The sequence below is a fragment of the Kogia breviceps genome, chromosome 20 (assembly GCF_026419965.1).
Source record: "Kogia breviceps isolate mKogBre1 chromosome 20, mKogBre1 haplotype 1, whole genome shotgun sequence".
NCBI lineage: Eukaryota > Metazoa > Chordata > Mammalia > Artiodactyla > Physeteridae > Kogia > Kogia breviceps.
In genome coordinates, this window is record NC_081329.1 from 12,297,053 (window position 1) to 12,321,400 (window position 24,348).

Consider the following 24,348-nt stretch of genomic DNA (forward strand, 5'->3'; position numbering starts at 1 on the left):
CGGCCTGTTCTGGTGGTGCAGAGTGCCCGGCACAGAAACATTTGATAGCAGAATGAAGGATTGAACGATTGAAGGTGAGAAGAGGGGATTCAGCCAAATTAGATGAAGCAACCATAGCATCAAGTGACGTTAGTGTATTTATCTTGGCGGATCTTAATTGTGAACGCACACAACTCTTTAGAGGCCCACATCCAGGCAGGGAGCTCTGGAGATGGACATGGTTACAAGGAAGAAGAAGAAAAAGTAGCATTTCAGGCCTTGGCCAGGGGCTGGTCGCGTGCAGGCCCGAGGCTAAAGCGAGCTGGGCTGGAGGCTGCAGGTCCTGTGTCTGCGTCCAGGTAAGGCCTGGGACTAAGCCTCCTTGTGCTATAAATACAGCGGCCCACATGCTGCACAGACACGGTGTTCCCTCCGCTCGCGGGACAGATAACATGAATTCGCCCTTTAAACGTCCCAAGTAAAGGCACAGTCCCAGGCCCACCCCTGCCTCCCGGAAGCGCCTTCGCCCCCTTTGCCCTCTGCAGAGGAGGGGGCCGGCCGGGCGGGGGGGTTCAGCGCACCTGCCCAGCCAATGCGCGGGGCGCGCACGGCCCCGGGGTCCTACTCCTCTCGCGAGAGGCTGGGCGGGGCATATAAGGCCAGCTGCGGGGCGGGACGACTGGCCCCTTCGCGTCGCGCAGGGACAGAGCTGGGGACGCTGTGCCTGGCCCGGCGAAGAGAGCGAGAGCACGGCTCCCGGAGGCGGTGTGCGCCCGGCTGTCACCATGAGCGACCAGGCTTTGAGCTTCCTGAAGGACTTCCTGGCTGGCGGCGTCGCCGCTGCCATCTCCAAGACCGCGGTTGCCCCCATCGAGAGGGTCAAACTGCTGCTGCAGGTGAAGACCGAGCGTGTCGGGCGCGGCGAGCTGGGCGCGGGGCGGGGCGCGCGGGGCCCGGGCGAGTTGCGGGGCGAGGGGAAGCGGCGCGCCGCCGAAAATCCGCTCTAGGCCTGGGCCCGGCGCGCGGCCTGCGAGAAGGGGAAGGTGCCCTCTGCTCAGAGACAGGTCCAGCGTCAGTCAGTAGCGGGTTCCTGGTGTCGGGTGGCGCCCCGCGTGCGGGTGTCTATATATGGAAACCCACCCGGAGTAGGTTGCAGCCAGCCAGATATTGCTCCGCGGGCACTCAGGCTTCTTGGGTCGGCCTCACCTCTTGATTTTCAAAGTCCCTTGCATCCTCTTACCTGCATCCACCTTTTACAATAAAAATATCAAAATAATTATTATTACTCGAGATTATTACGATTTTCCATGCGCCAACATATCTGTTATTCATTCATCTTTGTATGACCTCTGTAAGGTAGGTATTTTTCCCCATTTTGCACATAAACAGGTTTTGAGAGACTAAGAAACAATTTTCAGAATAAACTTAGATCGCTTTACTCATCCTTTCCCCAAATCTTTTCCTCCCCAGCCTGGTCTCTGAATGGCTTGTCCTCATCATCCCATGTATCCTTTTTTTTTTTTCACTTGCCCAAAAGGCAAGGGTCCCTCCAGTGAGGAATTGGGCGTTCTCAATTTGGGAGTCAAAATGATCGGTAACAAGAAAAACCCCAACAAATTGCCCACGGCAACAAACCCCTCAATAATTAACTACTTGGATAATCCTCTTGAAAAATTTCAGGCTTGAATGCCTAGTGGATTCCTTCTCCTGCTGTTAGAACATCTACTACTCAGAGATCCTGGTCTCCAGGGAGACTAGAGAGAGACTGAGGAATTCTTATCTCCCGCCGATCATGTCTGTCAAATCAGAGCAGGTGTCCTTTGGGGCAAGGATCTTTAATCATTTCTATCTCCCAGTAAGCCCCTAGTATAGTTCTGGCCCCTAGGAAAAAAATGCAACAAATAAATGACTCCCTTTATGTAATCAGATCATCCTTTCTGTTTATTTGGAGCAGAAACTTTTCTCTCAAATGCCCTGATAATTGAGGCAGAATTTGGTTTGGGGGGCGTATTATCCAAGTAGCTAACACATTTACTCAGTATTCATTTGATTTCCCCATACTTTTTAAACAAGGAAATCCAGGAAGTGCAAACCTTGTTCTCCTGTCGTCTTTCCTGCTCTCTGCCCTGCCTGTCCTCCACCACCCTCCTCCTCCTCCCCTCCACAGGTCCAGCATGCCAGCACACAGATCAGTGCTGAGAAGCAATACAAAGGGATCATTGATTGCGTGGTGAGAATCCCCAAGGAGCAGGGCGTTCTCTCCTTCTGGAGGGGTAACCTGGCCAACGTGATCCGTTACTTCCCCACCCAAGCTCTCAACTTCGCCTTCAAGGACAAGTACAAGCAGATCTTCCTGGGGGGCGTGGACCGGCATAAGCAGTTCTGGCGCTACTTTGCCGGTAACCTGGCTTCCGGTGGGGCAGCTGGGGCCACCTCTCTGTGCTTTGTCTACCCGCTGGACTTTGCTAGGACCAGATTGGCCGCCGATGTGGGCAAGAGTGCTGCCCAGCGTGAGTTCACTGGTCTGGGCAACTGTCTCACCAAGATCTTCAAGTCTGATGGCCTGAGGGGTCTCTACCAGGGTTTCAACGTCTCTGTCCAGGGCATCATTATCTACAGAGCCGCCTACTTTGGAGTCTATGATACGGCCAAGGGTGAGCGAAGGGCATCAGGGGGTGCAGAGCGGGGAGGAGGAGGGTGTGTGCAGAGAGGATCCTGAGGGATCTCTAACTGATAAAGGACTTTGTATTTGTTAATCTTGTTTGTCCCTTGTCCCTGGCCTAAACTGAGGCTTCTCAGTGAGGAGGTGTTGAAGCGTGGATCGATAGCTGGGGGATTCTCCTTGTCCTCTACTGAAAAAAACTGGCCTTGAGTTATTCAGTGAGGACAGACGAAGGGGGAGCCCAGCTCCCTCTATCAGTTACCAAGTTTAACTTGGAGCCACTTCAACATGCCCTGTGCACTGGGCACAGCTCTGGCTTTGTGGATCCAGGGAGGGTGCCACCAACTTCTGTTGGCTGTCTGGTTACTCTTGAGGCACCCCACGAAGGGCGGACTCTTTTGGAAGGGTAGGGCATGGAGTTGGAGGTGTGGTGGCCTGTTCTCCGTCGCCACCTGCTTTTTGCTCACCTGCTCAGAGGAATCATGTCATGGTCATTTGGCTTCTTGGCTCTGCCCACAGGGATGTTGCCTGACCCCAAGAATGTGCACATTATCGTGAGCTGGATGATTGCCCAGACTGTGACGGCGGTCGCAGGGCTGGTGTCCTACCCCTTTGACACTGTCCGCCGTAGGATGATGATGCAGTCTGGTCGGAAAGGGGGTAAGCCTGAGACCTATCAGAATCTTATTTTTCTGCTCAAGGAGAATACTAGTCAGTGCTCTTCACAGCCTTCGCTATTCTAAGTTGTTAAAATTGTGCTAAGAATTTAGGAAAGAAAGATGATAATGAATCCTCCCCAACATTCTCAACTATTCCTTTAAAAAAAGATTTTTTATTTTTATCAAAGAAATGATAAGAACACCAAAAATGGGATATTTAGAAGTGAACTTAACTAGGTATCTAGCATCATAGAGACCTTAGGCCCTTTTCCCTTAGAGCCTGGGTGCAGAAACAAGGGGAAAGTATTGAGGTAGTCAGCTAGTTTATTTAAAAATATTTCTTCTCTTATCTAGTTATTACTAGTGTGACTGGGGAGGGTAATTTAGCTGGGGGAGAGATGGCCTGAAGTAGTCTGTTGCGATAGGAAAAGTTTTGGCTTCCATAGGTTGAACCATATGAAATTGCCATGCTTACAGTAAAAAACATCGAATGTTGGCAGTTTCTTATGGTTCAACCTAATAATTGAATCTCTTATCTTAAACTTAGGCCTCAGTTTTCTCATCCGTAACAAAGGGGGCCACCCAGCTTAATACTTCCGCCCCACCTGGCTCCCTTCCTGTTTCTCTGTTTGACTTCTGTGAATTAGCTGGTTCATCGCCCCAGTTCTTCAGTTGGTCTTGAGCTGAGCTGAAGTAGGAATCACCAGAGGCCCCCCTCAGCAGTTATGCAAGGGGAGGGGACGTCCTGTTGAATGTGCATAGAGCTGGGTGGAAGGCTCAAAGTGACCTTGATAACACTGGTGACAACGTGGGCAGATGTCTTTTGGAGGAAGAGTCTCTTTCCCCCAGAATTATGGAGCCCTTACCAACATTTGTTTCCACAGCGGATATTATGTACTCTGGGACAGTGGACTGCTGGAGGAAGATTGCAAAAGACGAAGGACCCAAGGCTTTCTTCAAAGGCGCCTGGTCCAATGTGTTGAGAGGCATGGGCGGTGCTTTTGTATTGGTATTGTATGATGAGATCAAAAAATACGTCTGATGTAATTAAAACCCAAGTCCATTGGTTCCAGATCCATTGTGTGGTTTAATAGACTCTGACTAGGGGAAGTAAAAAGAAAGGTCTGGGATGAAACCAGATTGAAAGGAATACCTCAGGAAAAAAAAAAAAAAAGGCTTCATTGAGTATTCATTAAACCACAAATGTATTTTGTATTTATTTTACTTTTAAATTCCCACAGCAAATAGAAAATAACTTATACTTATATAATTAACTGAAGATACAATAATGAATAACTGAATGTGAAATGTCAGTAAAGACCACTTAATGCATGCTATTTTACTGAATTCTTATTAACTGCCAAATGGATTAAAATCATAAGACCATCAGTCTTATTTTCTAGCATGACTCATTTATAACTCCGTGGTCAAGCTTCTACGTGTCAGATATCATACTGTGTATCACGTGAGCACCTACAGGGTTTAAAGTTCTGGTTTTCAAACTGAAATAGGTTATGCCGTCTCTCTTCACCTTACCTCCTATGATGCTGCTGTAGACTCTTAGTGGTAACACGATCGTAGCTTCTATAATCTTACCTTATTTTATGCACTTTCATACTGTCTTCAGGAATTCTGAGGTTCCGCTAAAAGCTTTAAATCACAGTTTCAAGAGCTTTGCATGATTAGGAAGTGCTCTGTATTAGTGCCTTTAGAGAATTGTGATACTTGGAATTTTCTGACAGGTAGACAGTATTCATTGACAATCAGTTAGCAAGCTGGTATTTAATGCCTATTAGGTCCTGTGGGAGATACAAAAAGGCAGGAGCCTATTCTGAAAAATGCTTAAGTGGGGTTAGGAGGGAGGAGTGACATGGCATTGTGAAGTAAGGTAACGTTTAATACAGTGAGACCTGGCTGAGTAGGGTTAGGAGCCAGGAGATGAACTGGGGGGAGTGGTAGAAGGTGGGCCTTGAAGGAAAATCACTAGATTGAAATACATGGGTATAGAAAGTACCTGCCAGCACTTCTCTTCTGCAACCATTTATCAAGACCTAGAGGAAAAGTCAGTTTTGGATTTGACTGTCATAAACCTGTTTGCAAGAGGAAAGTAAGCATGATTGGTCCAGAAGAACACGCAGTTCATATGGTCCTTGCTTGTTGGGAGTGACCTGGAGGAAACAAGTCCCTACCTGCTGGTGAAGCATGGAGGGCAGGCACATGTCTTTTATGGTTCTCCTGACAGGTGGTTGAGGGGCGTCTTGGTACCCTCTGTTTTTTTGTGGGTTCTTTTTGGCTGCCAGACCTTAGTTCCCCAACAAGGGATTGAACCCAGGCCATGGCAGTGAAAGCGCAGCGTCCTGACCACTGGACCGCCAGGGAAGTCCTGGTACCCTCTGTTCTTTACCCTTCTTCCCAATCTCTTCTTACTCCCGCCTCCCCGGTAAAAAATTGGCTGCTTCATTTCACCCTAGTAACTAAGGTCTGTGTTTGGCCACCTCCAAGGTTACATCCTTCCTAATCTAGCAGTTGTCTGCCGCTGGAAAAGGCCAGAGAGCTTAAAAAAAAAAAAAAAAAAAAAAAAGTCTCTTAAGGCCATCTCGAGGCCAGGCCACAAACGCTGGTTGTTCGGCGCCTTCTGGATACCTTGTCCTCATGGGCTTTCCAATGCTAAGGATGATAGAAACGGCCCAAGTTCTGTTGCTGATGGAGAGAAAAGAAAAGCAGGGCAGGCTAGGAGGACAAATACTTTTGTGAAGTATATCTCAAAGTAAGGCCAGCCCTTTGAGTATTTTCAAACCTAAGAGTTCGCCAGGGGTGCGGGATGCGGGGTGTGAGAAGCAGGCGGGCAGTGTGCGCAGTGAGCGAGCAGCGGGCCCTCCCTGGCAGGGGCGGGAGGTGGAGAAGGGGGCTGAGCATTTATTAGTGTCACTGTCCCTTCTGCACGTGACCCAGATGCCGGCCTCCCCCATCCCCCGCGGGCGTTACCCGAGGCATCGGGAGTGGAGACTTGTGTAAGGAGCCTGTGGAACCAGTCCTCAGCCCAGCTCCTGAGCGCACCCAGAACCCCCAGACCCCTCAGCCTCTGACACGCAGTACCTCCCCTTACCATCCTAGCTCTGCAGTCTTCTCACCACCGTGCAGAGCTGTCGGGCCGGAAGGTCTGGAGGGTTGAGAAGTGTTTAAAGTAACAGCTGGGAATGGAGTGTCCCGCCCCCAGGGATTCCTCACTAGCCCTCTTTCCTGCAGAGCTCTCTCCCTAAATGCACCCCTTCTCTTGCCAGCACCCCCAATAAGCCCTTTTCATTTTTTACAGATATTCTCCCTAAAAGCCTCACCTGTGGGTATCTTCTGTCTTTTTAGCCACCTTATTTTGTATTTTGAGTGTATGGGAGAAAGTATGGAGGCTGACAGAGAAGGCGGCAGCTCATAAGGGTAACTCTGAAAGAAAGCTCACCTCCACGGTTTGTGTTTAAACCTCAATTAACTGAATAATGCCTTCCATTCTGTTTTACTTTGTGTAGAATATGGACCATAAGCTGTGCTGAGGCAAAATTTAAAAACACCTACAGCGTGCAATGCAAACTCAGGACAGTGATCATCTTTTTCACTGCCTTGTGCCTGGGACACGGGTGGTGTTTAGTATGAATTTGTTGAATGCGAGAATGAATGAGGAAAAGGTGCATCTGAAAAAAACAGAGAACCTGGGGAGTAGCTGGGGAGAGTCAAGTCCTCCAGTCGGGTGGGATCTTGAAAACGCAGAGGGTAGTAAGTGGATAACCACGTTGGGGTCATGTACTGACCCCAATATAATGTTAGGGATGAAAACTTATGGCTGCCTTAAATTCAAATTTCAAGTCCTTAGATACAATTTTACAAAATCGATCATGCCATAAATTCCTTTCATTTTCCTGTTTCTCTCTCTCTTTTTTTTTTTGCGGTACGCGGGCCTCTCACTGTTGTGGCCTATCCCGTTGCGGAACGCAGGCTCCGGACGCACAGGCTCAGCGGCCATGGCTCACGGGCCCAGCCGCTCCGCGGCACGTGGGATCCTCCCGGACCGGGGCACGAACCCATGTCCCCTGCGTCGGCAGGCGGACTCTCAGCCACTGCGCCACCAGGGAAACCCCCCGCTTCTCTTGAATATCAGTTTTTATCAGTGCATGAAAAAGTATACTTGGTCCTCGTTTGCAGATTCCATATTTGCCAATTAGACTGCTCTCTAAAATTTATTTCTAACCCCTGTGTGTTCATTCTTGGACATGAACAGAGCAATGAAAAACTTGCCTGACACGTGCCTTCCCAGCTGAGGTCAAACTAGTCCATGACTTGCCTTTGTGTTTCCACTCTGCTCCTACTCTGAAAATGGGGCCTTTCGTGACCTATTCAGTGCCATGTTTTTCGCCTTTTTGTGCTTTCTGTTGGTGATTTCATTGTTTAAAATGGCTCCAGGGCTTCCCTGGGGTGGCAAGTGAAAATGAGGAATGTGTTATATTTTGAAGAATGACAGGACATAATTCAGACACTGAAGAAAAATGTTAATCAACAACAATGCTGGGCTTCCCTGGTGGCGCAGTGGTTGAGAGTCCGCCTGCCGATGCAGGGGACGCGGGTTCGTGCCCCGGTCCGGGAAGATCCCACATGCCGCGGAGCGGCTGGGCCTGTGAGCCATGGCTGCTGAGCCTGCGCGTCCGTAGCCTGTGCTCCGCAACGGGAGAGGCCACAACAGTGAGAGGCCCGCGTACCGCCAAAAAAAAAAACAACAAAAAAAAAACAACAATGCTGAGCTTTAATGTTTGAGAAAAAAACACTACCCTGATGGCAACAGAAGTTAGGAGGCAGCACTTGGGAAAGTCAGTGACTTCAGTTTTGGATATAAGGATTCTGAAGTAACTGAAAACATCTAAAAGGGATCCTAAAAGTAAAGGACTATGTAAAAGTAAAGGAAAGAAGACTACATAGAAATTTGGAAACTATCTTAAATGTAGCATTTTTTTGTAAACAGTCCTTAAGAATCAATAAAATGAGTAAGTATAAAAACAACAGAGAAGGGACTTCCCTGGTGGTGCAGTGGTTAAGAATCCGCCTTCCAATGCAGGGGACACGGGCTCAATCCCTGGTCCGGGAATATCCCACATGCCGCAGAGCAACTAAGCCTGTGTGCCACAAATACTGAGCCTGCGCTCTAGAGCCCATGAGCCACAACCACTGAGCCCGCGTGCTGCAACTACCGAAGTCTGCGCGCCTAGAGCCCGTGCTCCGCAACGAGAAACTGCAGCAATAAGAAGACCACACACCGCAACGAAGAGTGGCCCCCGCTTGCCGCAACTAGAGAAAGCCCGCGTGCAGCAACAAAGACCCAACACAACCAAAAATCAATCAATCAATCAATAAAATTAAAAACAAAAAACAACAGAGCAGATGACCGAGATGGCCTTAAAGAAGAGTCACCACCATTAGGGGTTGGAGAGACAGGTGGTAGTCCCAGTCATCAGGCAAAACCCAGGGAAAGAATTGAGGTAACCCATGTGGCATCAAAGTAGAGGATTATTTCAAAGAGGGTCTTGTCACATAAACGTCATACTTCCAAAGATATAAATATTAATATCCTCTTTACAATTTCATTCTCGCTAATTCTTAGTCATGTAAGGCACATAAAAGTTATTATTCTAATTTTTAAAATGGGAATAAGAGAGTGCATTTGAGAGACAGACATAGGATCAAAACTCACTTATCTTTCAATCTTTTCTTTCTTCATTGTGCCAAGCTAGTTCTTCATCCCTAAAACACATTACAGTGGACTGGAAAATTAAAAAAGGATGTTGATTTTTAAGTTTCTTAGTATCTTTTAAAGTATTCATGAGCATTAAGCACATTTTCTAGGATGGTTTACAATCATTTATAGGTTTAGACTTTGGCATTTAAGATATTAAACATTTTATGAATAAATAGAATAAATAAATAAAATAGAATAACTTAAACTTGTGTCCCCAACTTTATATTGGTCATAATCCTTTTCACACTGTGCAGTACTTGAATTTGAAGATGAGAAGTACACAATCATATCCATCCCAATGACCTCTTTTTAAAGTTATCTAGGTATTGGGCTTCCCTGGTGGTGCAGTGGTTGAGAGCCCGCCTGCCAATGCAGGGGACGCGGGTTCATGCCCTGGTCTGGGAAGATCCCACGTGCCGCGGAGCGGCTGGGCCCGTGAGCCATGGCCACTGCGCCTGCGCGTCCGGAGCCTGTGCTCCGCAACGGGAGAGACCACAACAGTGAGAGGCCTGTGTACCACACACACAAAAAAAAGTTATCTAGGTATCCATTTTGGACATTTGGGTTAACAAGCTGAAAACAACTGCATTACACTACATTTATAAGTAAACAAAAATTTTATTCGGAGTAATAGCTAAGAAAGCAGCTTTAGGGGAAGAATGAGATAATTGCTATCCCTTAGGAAATAACTTTAATATTCAAAATCTTTCATAAAATCTTAAATTAAAAAGGATGTAACATCAGTTTAACATTTGACAGATATGAAAATAACTCTCAATAAGAACCTTGCCTAGTAATTGTAGACCTTGGATTAGTATAATTTCTACTTGCATGTGTAAATCTTCAAAATATATATCTTAGGTACAAGTGAACCAAATGTAAAGTAGTGCTAGAGGATCCTTCACTTTTTTTATGTTCTTGAGAATGAAAATAGTATACTTATGATTCCTTCATAAAAATACCCCTTAAACCATGACATCTTAAAAGTACCTTGACCTAGGGCTTCCCTGGTGGCGCAGTGGTTGAGGGTCCGCCTGCCGATGCAGGGGACACGGGTTCGTGCCCCGGTCGGGGACGATCCCACATGCCGCGGAGTGGCTGGGCCCGTGAGCCACGGCCGCTGAGCCTGCGCGTCCAGAGCCTGTGCTCCGCAACGGGAGAGGCCACAACAGTGAGAGGCCCGCGTATGGCAAAAAAAAAAAAAAAGTACCTTGACTTATATCAGAGAATATCACATTTTTCAACTCCTATCCCTCTATTTATACTTATCATATAAACGAATCATGACAATGACAACAATTATAAATTCCACTTTGAAAAGATGAATATTGTTGCTCTTCCTGACTTTTACTTCGAGTTGAATCCGTTATCAGAAATACTTAGATGAACCTCCCCTGTTAACGTAGTAAAAACTAAAGGCATTATATTAGTATCTAAAATCAAAATACAAAGAAAAAAAAATTTTTAATGATCAAAAATAAAAGTACAGCTTTATCTATAAAATTATAATTGTATCCTGACATATGGTAGCAAAGACCATACAAAATGTATTCAGAGACTAATGCTATTACATAAAAGGTTTCATACTTTTTTTTCTCTAACAACTTAAAAATCAATTTAAAAAAATTGGCTAACTCACTATTGAGCAGATATTCAAATGCTGAATTTTAAATTCAACATTATCGTATCGCTCCTTAAAGATAGGGTGTTATACAAACATTAAAAGTGCAATAAGTTAAAAAACAAAAACCTTGGTTTAGTATAGCTAAAATTTATATATAAAGCAGAGCACTAAGTGATGTAAAAATCTGTTCACCAGAACAGAATATCAAATAACAGTGAACAAACATAAGCTCAAGGAAAGCAGCAGAAAAATCTCACAGTCAGGTTGTGTTCACACAAATTTTTTAACCCCATTCTTCCCACGTTTCACAGGCCCTATCCTAAACAAAATCTATCAATACAAACTAAGACCAAGAAATTCTGAATTGATGTTCAGTAAAATGCAGTTTGGCTTACTGCCAAAGATATTAAGAAAAGTAAGTTCGGCATGCAAGCTACAGAGCTTGAGTTAACCCAGAAAAACAAAAAACAAATCTTACTGTGGTTCCAGATCAAAAATTCACACTAAGAAAAAGAAAGATTTGGCATTTAATATAGAAACTTTCCAATACATTTTAAGGTATACAGAAAAGGCCAGTAATGAAAATTAGGACAGCAGAAGCAACATGGCCTAGATATACTTTGCTGTATAATATAAGAGCCTACAGACTGACAGAAAAATAGTCTAATTTTAAAAGTCAACGATATTACACCCTACTCGCCATTGCTAATTCCATTCAAGATTATTAGGACTCTAAAAGTGGGACTGATAAAAATGATACTTCCAAGGATTCAACACAAATGCCCAAACCAAAACAAAGCAAGAAAGTTAGCTGACATTTAAAGTAGCCTCAACAAACGTGATTTTTTTCCCCCTTTATCATTCATCTTTTTAGTTCTCTTTTTCAGCCCTTAAGAACACTAGTTGGAATTTCTAAAGCTGCGAGACATTGCATTTCTTTCTTTTCTTCTCACTTAAAACAATAAACTCGAAGTATAACACAACTCATTAACAGCATCACTTAAAACGCTGTCCTGGCACAACTCAGGATCTGCTTCTTGGCTCTTCAAACTTGTGGTGCTATTTTGCTGATTCAACAGATACTTGCTTTTGCTTATGATGATCTGGTCCCTGGACAAACTATTCACCATGCAGTAGCTCTAAAGAAACCGAATTTCTCGGAATCATTAACTACTTTCCCTGAATATAGAAAAGCATGAAAGAGGAGCCTCTAAGCTGAGCCTTCTAATACTCACAGTTTGAAATGGCTCAGAAGGGTTGAGAACGTGTTTGAGATCTAGCTCAGTTTCCCTCCACAGAAGCAGTAGGTACCTCTGGTGAGTCACAAGCGTCGCCCCAGTTCAAGCTTCGCTCAGTCTGCTCATCAAATCTAAACCAGCTCCACCAGTGACAACACATTTCAAGATCTGTTTCATAATAACTGTCTTACAATTAAGTTGTAAGTCACACTGCCCAAGTTCTGAAGCAAAGCGCAAACAAAGTCAGTCAGGAGCTATGCTCATGGTATAAAGCTTACAAGAAATGAAAAACACAACACATCAAACAAGAACTATATAGCTAACATCTTGGGTCCAACGTTCAGCGACGCTATCACAACTGTTTCGTCAGTCTGACAGCTGAACCAATTTCTATGTTGAGAAAATACACCGGCATACTACCATTTCTCTGTAAAATACATACAAGTCTCATATAAACTCCTCCTCACAGGAAACACTGATTTTATATTAAATTGTCTCTTTCAAAACAATTTTGCATCGAATTACAATAAATTACAAGTCACTGCTGTACACCTTAAATTGCTTAAAGCAGTATTTAGATGTTTATACAGAGAATGATAGTAATACAGAAAAGCACTTCAATAAGAATTTGATGATCAATGTTTAAAGTAAAAAGAGTTTTTATAACCAAGCTGTACGGACATTAGGGGGCTTAGGTCTTAGCAACAGGCCACTGGATGTGTCAAAAGCCGATTGCTCACTCTTACAACTGAGACCACTGGTAGCACTGGATGTCCTGGAAGCTCCTCCTGAAAATATATAAAGAATAAGAAATGATTTGAATTCTTTAAACTGAATATATAAATCATCATCTAATACACTTACTCTCCTATCCTGAAGCCCAGAATAAAATTTTCTTCCCTATCTCACAGGTGTTTTTGTTTGTTTGTTTGTTTGTTTTGTGGTACACGGGCCTCTCACTGTTGTGGCCTCTCTCGTTGCGGAGCACAGGCTCCAGACGCACAGGCTCAGCAGCCATGGCTCACGGGCCTAGTGGCTCCGTGGCAGCTGGGATCTTTCCCGGACTGGGGCACGAACCCATGTCCCCTACATCGGCAGGCAGACTCTCAACCACTGCGCCACCAGGGAAGCCCCTCACAGGTGTTTTTAATAGTCTAATTTGATTCTCAACCAGGAATGTACTTCTGAATTCCCTGTGGAACTTAAAAATATAATAACAAACATGCCCAAACTCTATATTAGGGCATTTTGCCCAAACTCTATATTAGGGCATTTTGATTCAATAGATTTGGCGTGGGAATAAATGTTTTTAAAAGTTTCTCGGGCTTCCCTGGTGGCGCAGTGGTTGAGAATCCGCCTGCTCATGCAGGGGACACGGGTTCGTGCCCTGGTCCGGGAAGATCCCACATGCCGCGGAGCAACTAAGCCCGTGAGCCATGGCCACTGGGCCTGCGCGTCCGGAGCCTGTGCTCCGCAACGGGAGAGGCCACAGCAGTGAGAGGCCCGCATACCGCAAAAAAAAAAAAAAAAAAAAAAAAAAAAAAAGTTTCTCAAAGGATTCAAGTGGGAAAAAAATCTCTATGTATAACCATTTATACATTTATTCAACAAATAATTTACTGCTTTCAAGGCATAATACTAAGTGTGAGTAATTGGAATAAGACCCTTTCTTAGTCACGAACTCTGCCAAGGAAATGATGCTTGAAGGATAAGTGAATGGAATTACTAGTCATTTGAGTGTTTAAGATTACAAGCGGTTCCAACTTTCTCTTAGGATTAGCTTCTACAGACTTTATAGTTTTGAACACATACATGAACTAACAGCACAGCCTTCTGTAAGGAAAAAGGTCTGGCCTTTCCATGTGTCACACACCCTAGCGCTCAGTGGTCACTCCCGCCTGCGTTCTCCGGGACACACTACCGGCCAGGCATGTAATGGATCATATATTAAGCATTAAGAGGGATTAATCTGATGACTACAGATTGCTAATTCTTCTTTTAGTTACCAAAGAGGAAGAAAAAGCACATATTAGGGCTGGAAGATACTACTAAAAATTCTTAACTGGCTAAAGAGAGAGTTTCAGCAACTTTTAAATAGCATATCTGTTCATTTCTTCCTTAAATAAACATATTGAAAGTAAAAGTCTCTCCTCCATGATCTAAGAGATAACTGATATTTTCAATTGTTTTTTCTCCTGGTTTCCTTCCTATGCTGCCATTATACACTGTAAATGAAACCTGAAGTTAATGAAGTAACACAAATAGAACAAAGCATGCCAGTGAAAAACAACAGATTGTATTCCAGAAGTCAGCATTTTAAAACTCTATCATAAGAACCGAAGTTATACGTTTTTAAAAGGACAAAAGACACGAACAAGTACAGAATAATTTTGAGTATGCTTACGCAATGGGCTGTACTGGCCAAGAGTGGACCTCACCCGTCTGGAGGTCGAGGAGGAGCTGAGATGGCCCATGTTGCGGTGATAGTCCATCAGCTGTTCTGAGCGTTTCATACCAACTGTTGGTTTCACAGCTTCAAGCCGTTTCAATAAAGCCTTCATTTAAAGACAACCAATTTAAAAGCCAACGTTAGAAAAACAGCAATAGTTTTTTAAAAAGGCGAATACTTTTTAGAACCTGAAATTCACAAAATAAAGTAGAAAAGACTTTAAGTCACTGTGAAAAGATATTTCAAATAATGTACTTCCAGGAAAATCTAAGGGTTTTCACCTATCCTATGGCTAACCAAAACCGCTATGATTTTAACAACCGACTGTAGGCACATGTCTCTTTTTTGTCGGGTTACCATCTTAGAAAAGGTGCTGTAAGCCGAAATACATTAGACCTGATTTTCTCATAGAAATGACATAATAGGAGCAATAATGCTAAAAGCCCAGTGTTCAACCCTAGAAATGGCTGAACATATCTAAGCTACTATTATAAGTTCTATCTATACATGCGCACAGAGCAGTGACTGTCAACCTGTTTACTTTCCAGTGGTGCCTCAGGGCTCCTAGGACGTTGAGGAAAGGCCAATGGGCCGGCCTCTCAGGTCTCCCACTCCTAATTTCTACCGGCCCAACTATGTTTTCTGTATTGTCTGCTTTATATATTGAAGATTCTGCATAAAATTGTTTGGAAACAAAAAGTTTTCGCTCTTAAGAAGTTTGAAATCAACTACTATAGAACATAAAGCTTTTTAAAGGTTGTATAAACCAACTAGCCAGGGCAAGACAGTATCCAATAGCGTGGTAGGTGCATTAACACGATTCTGTAACAGAGGCTAACGTGTAATGTCCCTAATTTTATTCATAGTCCTTCCTTCACAAATCAGAAGGTGAAAGAGTTTCTTTTGTTTGATTTTCACAGGCTTCGGTGAGAAAGGAATGTTTAAGTAGACCAAATGGATTGGGGAATTGATCCATGGTTGTGTTTTATTATTTTCTTTATTGACTTAAACTTTCTCTGTAGCAAGTTGATCTTTATTTAAAAAGAGAATGCTGTCCTGCACTAAGATTCACATTATAAAGTTAGCCTCATGAGTTTAGTCATAGGACAAGTTTTCTCTGGACAATCTTTTCTCCTTCTCCCTCAACGTTTTTTCTTCGTATTGTGGTATAATACACATAAGATTTACCATTCTAACCATTTTTAAGCCTACAGTTCACCACCACCAACTGTCTCCAGAACTTGTTCTCAACTGTTATCAGCCCCCTCCCGCCCTGCTATCCTGAGGCTCCATTATCAGTGTTCCTGCGCGATTCCAGAGAAGCCAAAATATTAAGGGAAGAGCTATCGAGGAAAGGAGAGCAAGGGCTGTAGAATGAAAGGAGCTTGCAGACGAACGGCAGAGGTGCAGGACACAGGAAGCAGCAGCTGGACCCACCCAGAGGACTCAGCCTGCCAGCTCATCTTCCTGCCTGTCTTCAGTTCTGAGCCTTCAAAAGCTAGAAAAGAGTCAGCTCCTCAGTGAGGTCCTACACAATCAGAGTAACGGTTCTCTTTGCTGAGTTCAGAGTCAGGATTTGTCTGTGGTTCCACCTGACCATCAAGTCTACGGTCTTTCCATCATAACATGCTGTCTTTCTCTCTTTGTAGACAGAGAACCTGTACAATTTGGGTGCCAAGACCTACCAACTAATATACCTCCCCCACCTGTTTATAACTGAGTAAGAAATTTGCTGGGTATCACATCATCAATGTATTTTACTGGGTAGAGAACCATTTGCTGTTTTATCTGATTATCCTATTAACTACCCATTGAGCTGTGTGCGGTGGAATGGACAGCACAGAAAACTTGGTATTTTCAGTTACCTACTAATTTTGTTGTTTTGCTGGTAGAAGTCTCAATGTTTTTTAGATAAACTGCTAATTCCCTAAATTTATTCATTTGGCTGTACGTATATTTTTCTTTTATAAACTTTAAGAAAATTGCAATGCTTATTTGTCAGATATAAAACATATAAAGTAATATTATCAAAATCCATTTTGAAATAAGTTAACAATAAGGCAAAAAGTAAACCCATCTGTAATGCTGCTATGTCACTTATCAAGTGTACATGCAGAAACCTGGGGAAACAAGAGAGCGATGATTTGGTTCCGCTGTCCAAACCACACGGAGCCGGGCCACGCATCTGTGTGCGCTATGAACACAACAGGCTCGGCAAAAGCTAAAGGAATGACTTCAGATACAGACAGCTCTTACTTGTAGAAACAATATATTGAAAAAATATGAAGGATTACAGTAGAAACCTTAAAATCAAAAGTATATACATTTCAATCTAGTCATCAATTTACAAGTCCTGAGTAAGACTTAAAAATGAGAGGTAAAAAAAAAAAGAGAGGTCAAAATACTGTAACACTTGTGACTGAGTGATAAAAAAAATATAAGTTTTCTAGTCAGAAAGACCTGGATTTAAACCTTTGCTCTGCCACTGATTGTGTGACCTTGGTCAAACGACTTAATAGTGATATTAACAATGAAATAAAACTCCAAGAGTCAGTTTAGGGTACTAAGTGAGATAATGCATATAAAATGCTCAGAACAGTGCCTGGCATAAAGTAAGGACTTATTAAATATTAACTGCTATCCTTAATACTGCTTTGATTATTTTCTAGTTGTTTGACACACTCTAGTATTATCTTCACAGCTAAGTTATATATTAAATGACAGGGCAGTATTTTATATTTTTTCTTATATCCATTCCAGTTTCTTACATAGCTCATCGCAGACATTAAACAAATATCTGTTTAATGGATTGAAAAATGTAAGAATGGTTACTTATATTCCCATTTATGGTTTACAAAATCTTAGAACTGCTACTCAAATCAGATTCTAATAATGAATCCGAACAGTTTGTTCAAATATCTCTGTTCTATCTAGGAAGTATCATTCTTTTTCGAAAGAAAATTAACCCAGCCTGAATCCTGTCTTCTGAGGTAGAAAGGTTAAAACAAATGCATGGACAAACAGTGAGTTAATGATTTCTGCAGCTGTGGGCAGAGGAGAGTTGCTTTATTGTTTCTAAAGTGAAAAAAGCACCCGAAGGACACTAAAGAGTAACAAGTGTCCTACAGTCTGGGACAATCAGGACTGTTCTACGTATTTGTCTATAGCTGGAGTTGTATTCAGTTATCATTAGCTTGCTTTCTTCTATGGAAGGAGATAACAGACAATAAGCAGAGGAGAAAAACCAGAGTAAGTGAACTGTAAATTATTTCAAGACCTTGGAACAAAGGTACTGACTAACCACAGGTAATACTCATACTTGGTATGAGATTTGCTATAAACCTTCATCTTTGTGACAACATATCACTCTCTCTCTCATAGTTTTCACATCTATCTAAAATTACCTCCCTAAACCAGCAGACAAAGAACAGAAGAGGGAGGAAGGATTTTATTGCTCATTTAATGTTTTTAAGACTGGTTTGAATTTTATAAATTTACATTGGGTTGGCCAAAAAGTTCGTTCGGGTTTTTCTGTAAGCTGTTACAAAAGCCCGAACAAACTTTTTGGCCAATCCCATACATGCGTTGCTTTTACTTTAAAAATAATATTTTAACACAGTAACTCCTGAGTGGAAAGATTATGGTTTACTTTATTCAATTACTCCTCTCCTCACCCCCTTTTCACAGCTCAGGAAACTGACACACATACATTTAAGAGCATGAAATAGCCTCATTACTTTTAGAGTAAGGTGAAACTTTAAGTATCCTCACTGACCCCTTCTCCTTCTGCTAAGGTTATTCTTGCACTCTTTCATAAAAACAGAATTCAAATTATGTCCAAATGAATACAAAGAGACACGGCTTAACATGAATATTTCAAAATTCATGAATTAAAAAGTTTGTTCCCTTTTGAAATAATGTTCTAATATAACTGAGTCTGTATGTAGCAAGCACGCCCTCTATCGGATAGAGGGCTCTCCTTTTCTACCTCTTCTGCACAGCACTACTTTGTCTCAAGTCTAACAGCCTCCGGATTACGAAGGAGCTAATTTGAGAGCTGCACTGGGACAGAACTGCTGCAGTCCTCATGCCCGTTAGCCATCTGAGCTGGCCTCTACCACTGGAGACGGAGCAAATGAAGGATTATAAATCATGACAATTATAAAGTAATGGACCCTGCTTGTGCAGTAGACCTGACACAGAAGGGCTGTGTGAGCACGTCTGTACCCATGCATGTGTGTGTTGACTATGAACAGTTTAGCAAACAGGTTAAAAAGTATATCATCTCACACTGAGGAACTATTAGAACCAATGTGGCTCTAAATAACGATTTGGTGGGTGGCTACTTATATAATAAATACACAAAAAGTGATGGTTTGCAAAAGTAACCAATTAGAAAATGTAATGAAAAATTTCATGGCAATAGCATAAAAATATATAGTTTTAAAGAAAACTATAAAACCTTACTAAGGTAGAGTATAAGAAGGCTTGAGTAAATGGAAAGACATACCATATTTCTAGATAGGAAGGTAATATTTTAAGAGTGCCAAACACTCTGCAATTAAAATGTAAAGTCAACACAATTCCAACAAAAATTTAATTATAAAAAACTTTTTATAAAGAAAACAAATCAGTTATTATGAAGAATAAATGCAAAGGAATAGCCAAGAAAAAATTTTAAAAGGTATAGAATTAGTTTTATTTTGGTATAGACAATGAAGAGCTAAGCATAAATCTGGAAGATTACTTTCCCTTACAATAATGTAATAATATTTTATAATAAATTATGTTTATTTTCCTGTTTAGCTTTAAGCTACTTTTTCCACTTCTTATGAATTAAGCTTTTGTTTCAGAGCTGCACTGCCCAAAGCCACGAGCCACATGTAGCTACAGAGCATTTAAAACGTGGCTAGTCCAAATTCAGATGTGCTCTAAGTATAAAATATACAACAGATTTCAAAGACTTAGTAAACCAAAAAAAGGTAAAATATCAATTTTTTATATTGATTACATGTTAAAATGTAATATTTTTGATTTAGTCAGTTAAAATATTATAGCAGAATAATTTCACCTGTTTCTTTGACCTTTCTAATGTGGCTACTAGAAAAATTTAAACTATACATGTGGTTCACATTATGTTCTACTGTCCTAGAGTATAACAAATAAGACGTTACTATGAAATGGAGAAAAATATTGCTCACATACACATATTACTAAGCATACAAAGTAAAAAGAATAAAATAGTGGTAATTTTCAACTGTTTATTAAAACAGCTGAGACGGGGGATGATAAAAGCTGTAAAAAGAAGCTGCTTAATGGTTTTCATCCTGTTCATACTAGTAAAGCCACTAGACATTATGGCTTCAGCTTCTCAAAAGTAAACCCAAGTTCCTCAAAAAGATAAACAGAATTACCATATGGCCCGGCAATTCCGCTCTTAGGTATGCACCCAAAGGAGCTGAAAGCAGGGACCTGAACAGATACTTGCAGTCAGTGTTCCGTGCAGCACTGCTCACAATAGCCAAAATGTGGAAACAACCCCGGTGTCCACCATCAGATGAATGGGGAATCAAAATGTGGCACATACGTATATGGACTTATTATTCAGCCACAAAAAGGAATGACGCTCTGACACAGGCTAGAACATGGATGAACCTCGAAAACGTGCTGCGTGAAATAAGCCGGACACAAAATGACAAATATTCTATTATTCCACTTACATGAAATATCTAGAATAGGCAGATTTATAGACAGAAGGTAGATTAGCGCTTACCAAGGGCCGAGGAGAAGGGAGAACGGAGTGTTATTGTTTGGTACAGAGTTTCTGTACGGAGCGACCAAAAACGTTTCGGAAATAAGTAGTAGTGATGGTTGCCCAACACTGTGAACGTAATTAATGCCACTGAATCAATCACTTAAAAACAAAATGGCAAATTTTATGATACATATATTTTGCTACAACTTATGAACTGTACACTTTAAATGAGCATGGTATGTGAATTATATCTTTAATAAGCTGTTAAAAAAAAGTAACCCCAAAGCTAGGTAAACGGGACATGATTCTGCCACCTGCTAGCTATTTAAGCTTGATTTAATAGTGCGCCCTACCCACTGTCTCATTTTCTCCTCCACAACGACAGTAACTGTGTCGTTAGCTTGCTACGAGGATTAAATGACCTAAAACTGCAAAACAGTATGCACTATGCAACTGCTTGTTAAATAAACAAAACAGATTCCAGAGCCATGTGGGAGAGTGAAAATAAGGTAAAACCAGATGCGTGTGACACACACTAGTTCCAAATTTTCTTAAATCATGAATGAATCTAGAAACTGCCAGAGCGACGCGCAGGAAGCGACCAGGCAGCTCACTGCCCACCAACCCCAACTTCAACGTGTTTTGTTGTTACCTACTTGCTGCCACATTCAGGGTGACTCTCCCAAAGGGCCCAAGAGTTTACTATTTTTGTAAATATACCAACCCAGCTCGCCAACTCCTGGTGCTAGTGATGGTGACAAAGAAGTTCACAAGAGTTGTTACTCCTGCAAGTTCAGGTTAAGCACATAGTTAAACAGAACTGTACTAATGATGGAACATAATGAGGGTGAATTTTGAGAATTATTCTAGTAATTTTAATAATAGCTTTACCAATTATTTTAGCTCCAAATGTATGTGCTCATTAAGGGTCTAATTTTAGTTTAAGATGCTACCTGGGTTTAAAATCTTGGCTTAGCCACTTCCTTACCAGCTCCTTGTCCATGGGTTAATTATTTAACCCTTTTAGGTCTCAATTATTCCATTTTTAAGATGTGGATAAAAATAAAGTACCTATCTGAAAGAATTATTGTCAGGATTCAAAAAGCTAATATTTAGAAGACACTTAGAACAATGTCCAGCATTAAAGAGCTCAATAAATATCAGCAATTACTATGAATTGCATTTTATAAAGAAAATGATATGCTATGAATAAATAGTTTTTAATGTGAAGATTTTCAACAGTTTCCATATATATTCCTTAGGACATCAAAGGGTACTTACATGGTTTTTAACAATCAATGTCTTTCATACGTTCAAGCAGCAGGGCAACAAATCTGACCTCTCTGAGAATGTATTTATTATTTAAAATAAATGATACATAAATTATTTTAGCTTTCAAGGATAAAATGAAGTGAAATAGATTTAGTTCTCCAGAAGAGATATGTATCTCACCCCTGGACACCACTTCCTGTACTACTATAGTGATTTCACAGATATAGTCAAATAAATAACAGAGCTTTCAGTATTTTCATTTAATATTCCCTTAAAATATAGTTTCCTGGATAAAAAAGCACACACTCTACCTTCCAGGCTCATAGCTCATCATGTATTTCAGGCCATACATATCTATTCCTACTTTTATATAATTAAGTTAGAAAATTTCGCTGTATTGGGTTTCCTGAAAGTTGGACTAACAAAAATCAGTACACCAATGCATTTTCTTTGATGACTAAAAAAATCTCAGTTACTTACCAAATTTTCTCTTTCAATCCTCTGTTGTTCCCTCTGTCTGTTGAGAGCACTATGATATAACTTAGGGGGAGGAACAGTCGATCTTCTTGGAGTCGTACTTTTGCTTCCTGGTTTTTCAGCCTGTCTCGACAGTTCTTTCAAAAGCCTCTGATTTTCCCGATCAATCTGTCTCACCTCCTCTCTTGTGAAAGAGTAGTTTTTCCTAGGTGCTACTGAAGGCTGATCAAAGTGATGTTTTTGTGGTCCCTTTTTATCTAATTGAAGAAAAGCTACAGAAGAGCAAAAAAAGGGAAAATGTTTAAACAAAGTAGCACAGAAATATGATGGTATGTGCTTTAGCTCCTAAAAATGGAAACTACATTAATTCATGAAAAGGGATGTATGAAATAATGCCAGCGACATCCAGACTACAATCGGGTAGAAAAAAATTCAGAGGCAGCTTAGAGTTTTATGCTCGTTGGGTTCTTTGGGAATAAAATGCTAACATAAAACCATGAAAGTATTTTAATGAGAAATGTTCATGGCACTGGTTGTACACTGCCGGTATAATTTATAGAAAATGCCTTTGTCACATTCATTTTATGTTCTCCTAAGGCAGTTTAAAAGTTAGAAACCTCTGCTGGAGTGCACTGACACAATACTTAGTTGGGATGGTTTTTGTTGGTTGGAGGGTATACTTCAAAAAATAAAATGTCCTCAGCAATGCAAACAATGGCCAGAAAATGGCAAAAGCAAACCCAGAATATTCTGAAACCTTCAACTTAACCTGAAAATATTTTATTACACAAGATTTATGACCTTAATATTGACCTTAAAACAAATACTAGTATTATAAAAGTCAAACTTTTATTCCTGACTAAACAAAAGCCAAAAATACATTATATAAAAGTTTTTAACAAAGAAAAATATTTTGCATACTATGATTATCAAATGAAGCTTTTATCAACATGCTAAATTCTTAAATTTTCATTATTATAACAATTTTCAGTAAGTCACAATTATTACTAAACATTTGTCAGAAGTTTCTAAAATATTAAGCTGGCTCAGTGTTTTGGCTTAAGCCTGTGCTAAAAATGAATACATTATATCAGATTAACAGAATGGTACATTTGTTTTGTTTCAATAATATTTTTTTAGAGTAACCATTATTTGTTATTAGAGTGTACCTATATGTAAAGTCTTTTACTTCCTTAGTATTTTATGCTGTTAAAAGCACAGTGCTGGAAGGCAAAGAGGCATTTTAAATTCCATTTAAAAATGTGACTGGTGCAAAAAAGTTAAATCCTTTGAGCAAAGTCACAAAAACTGTAAATCTACCTCCCAAAGCTTAAACTGAACACTATCAGAGATTACAGAAACTTAAAATAAAAATGATTAACAGTGGCTTCCTGACAGGAAAAGATACCACATGCCATGGAGCAACTAAGCCCGTGCGCCTAGAGCCCACGAGCCACAACTACTGAAGCCCGCGAGCCACACCTACTGAAGCCCACACGCCTAGAGCCTGTGCTCCTCAACAAGAGAAGCCACAGCAATGAGAAGCCCACGCACCGCAACAAAGAGTAGCCCCCGCTCACCGCAACTAGAGAAAGCCCGCGCACAGCAACAAAGACCCAACGCAGCCAAAAATAAATAAATAAATGCACTAATTAATAATTAATGAATTAATTTTTAAAAATGGAATTGGTCACTTTTCAAGCAAAATTTAGAGAGAATGTAAGAGTCAAGACTTCTGGGGTTCAAAAGTGTAACTGCTACTTCAGCTTCCTAGTCTCTCCCAGCAGAAGATTTTCAAAGTACTTGAGCTATAACTGAAGAAGCACGCCCTAGGAGCCACGGCTGCACCTGGACTCGATTTAAACCCTGGATCTCCAGGTTGGAGGCATATTTGGAAAGGGGGAACATATTTTTACACTGGGGAGGAATGTAAATCAACGTATGGCCAGAGGCTGGACTGAAGAGGTTTTGAAACATGTCCATGTTATTTGACACCCCTCCCATTAAGGAGGAGGGTCTAGGCCCTGGGAAGGTTTATAACCATGTAAACCAATAGAACGTGGAAGAAATGATACTATGCGACTTCTGAGGCTAGGTCATAAAAGGTGATGAGGTTTGTGCCTCGTTTCCTGGAACACTGTCCTTGGAGCCCTGAGCCAGCTGCGCTGAGGCTGCGGTATATGAAGAAGCCAGGCCACGGGGCAAGGCCACAGGGGGTCCTCCGCTCAGCAGTCCTGGTCTTCTAGTCACCCCAAGCCCAGATATCTGCTGTGTGAGTAAACCAGCACTCAGATGATTCCAGACCCCCAGCTGTCAAGTCACTCCTGCCTTTGAGTCTCTCCATACCCTAAATGCTGGGGTAATTTGTTATGTAGCAACAGAAACCGATATTTCATCACTTAAAAATTTTTTGTGTGTGATAGACAAACAAAATACCCATGGCCAGGAGCACTCTACAAG

The 24,348-nt window shown here is 41.6% G+C and overlaps 2 protein-coding genes across 5 annotated transcripts in view; one reads left to right on the forward strand and one right to left on the reverse strand.

Annotated features, from left to right (window-relative positions):
• On the forward strand, nt 1-4,374 carry SLC25A4 (solute carrier family 25 member 4). Its single transcript, XM_059049374.2, has 5 exons — nt 1-74; nt 182-875; nt 2,147-2,633; nt 3,161-3,301; nt 4,185-4,374. Exons 2-5 carry the CDS (start codon nt 765-767, stop codon nt 4,340-4,342), a joined length of 897 nt encoding a protein of 298 aa, XP_058905357.1. The 5' UTR covers nt 1-74; nt 182-764; the 3' UTR covers nt 4,343-4,374.
• Nucleotides 4,375-11,205: 6,831 nt separating this feature from the next.
• CFAP97 (cilia and flagella associated protein 97) overlaps nt 11,206-24,348 on the reverse strand; it is a 39,044-nt gene continuing 25,901 nt past the window's right edge. For all 4 annotated transcript variants that reach the window (XM_067022501.1, XM_067022499.1, XM_059049355.2 and 1 more), the window contains exons 3-5: nt 21,892-22,160; nt 14,340-14,490; nt 11,206-12,723 (exon numbers count right to left, since the gene is read on the reverse strand). In XM_067022501.1, the coding sequence (XP_066878602.1) occupies nt 12,596-12,723; nt 14,340-14,490; nt 21,892-22,160 (548 nt within the window). In that variant the 3' untranslated portion in view covers nt 11,206-12,595. The remainder of the gene's footprint in view (nt 12,724-14,339; nt 14,491-21,891; nt 22,161-24,348) is intronic.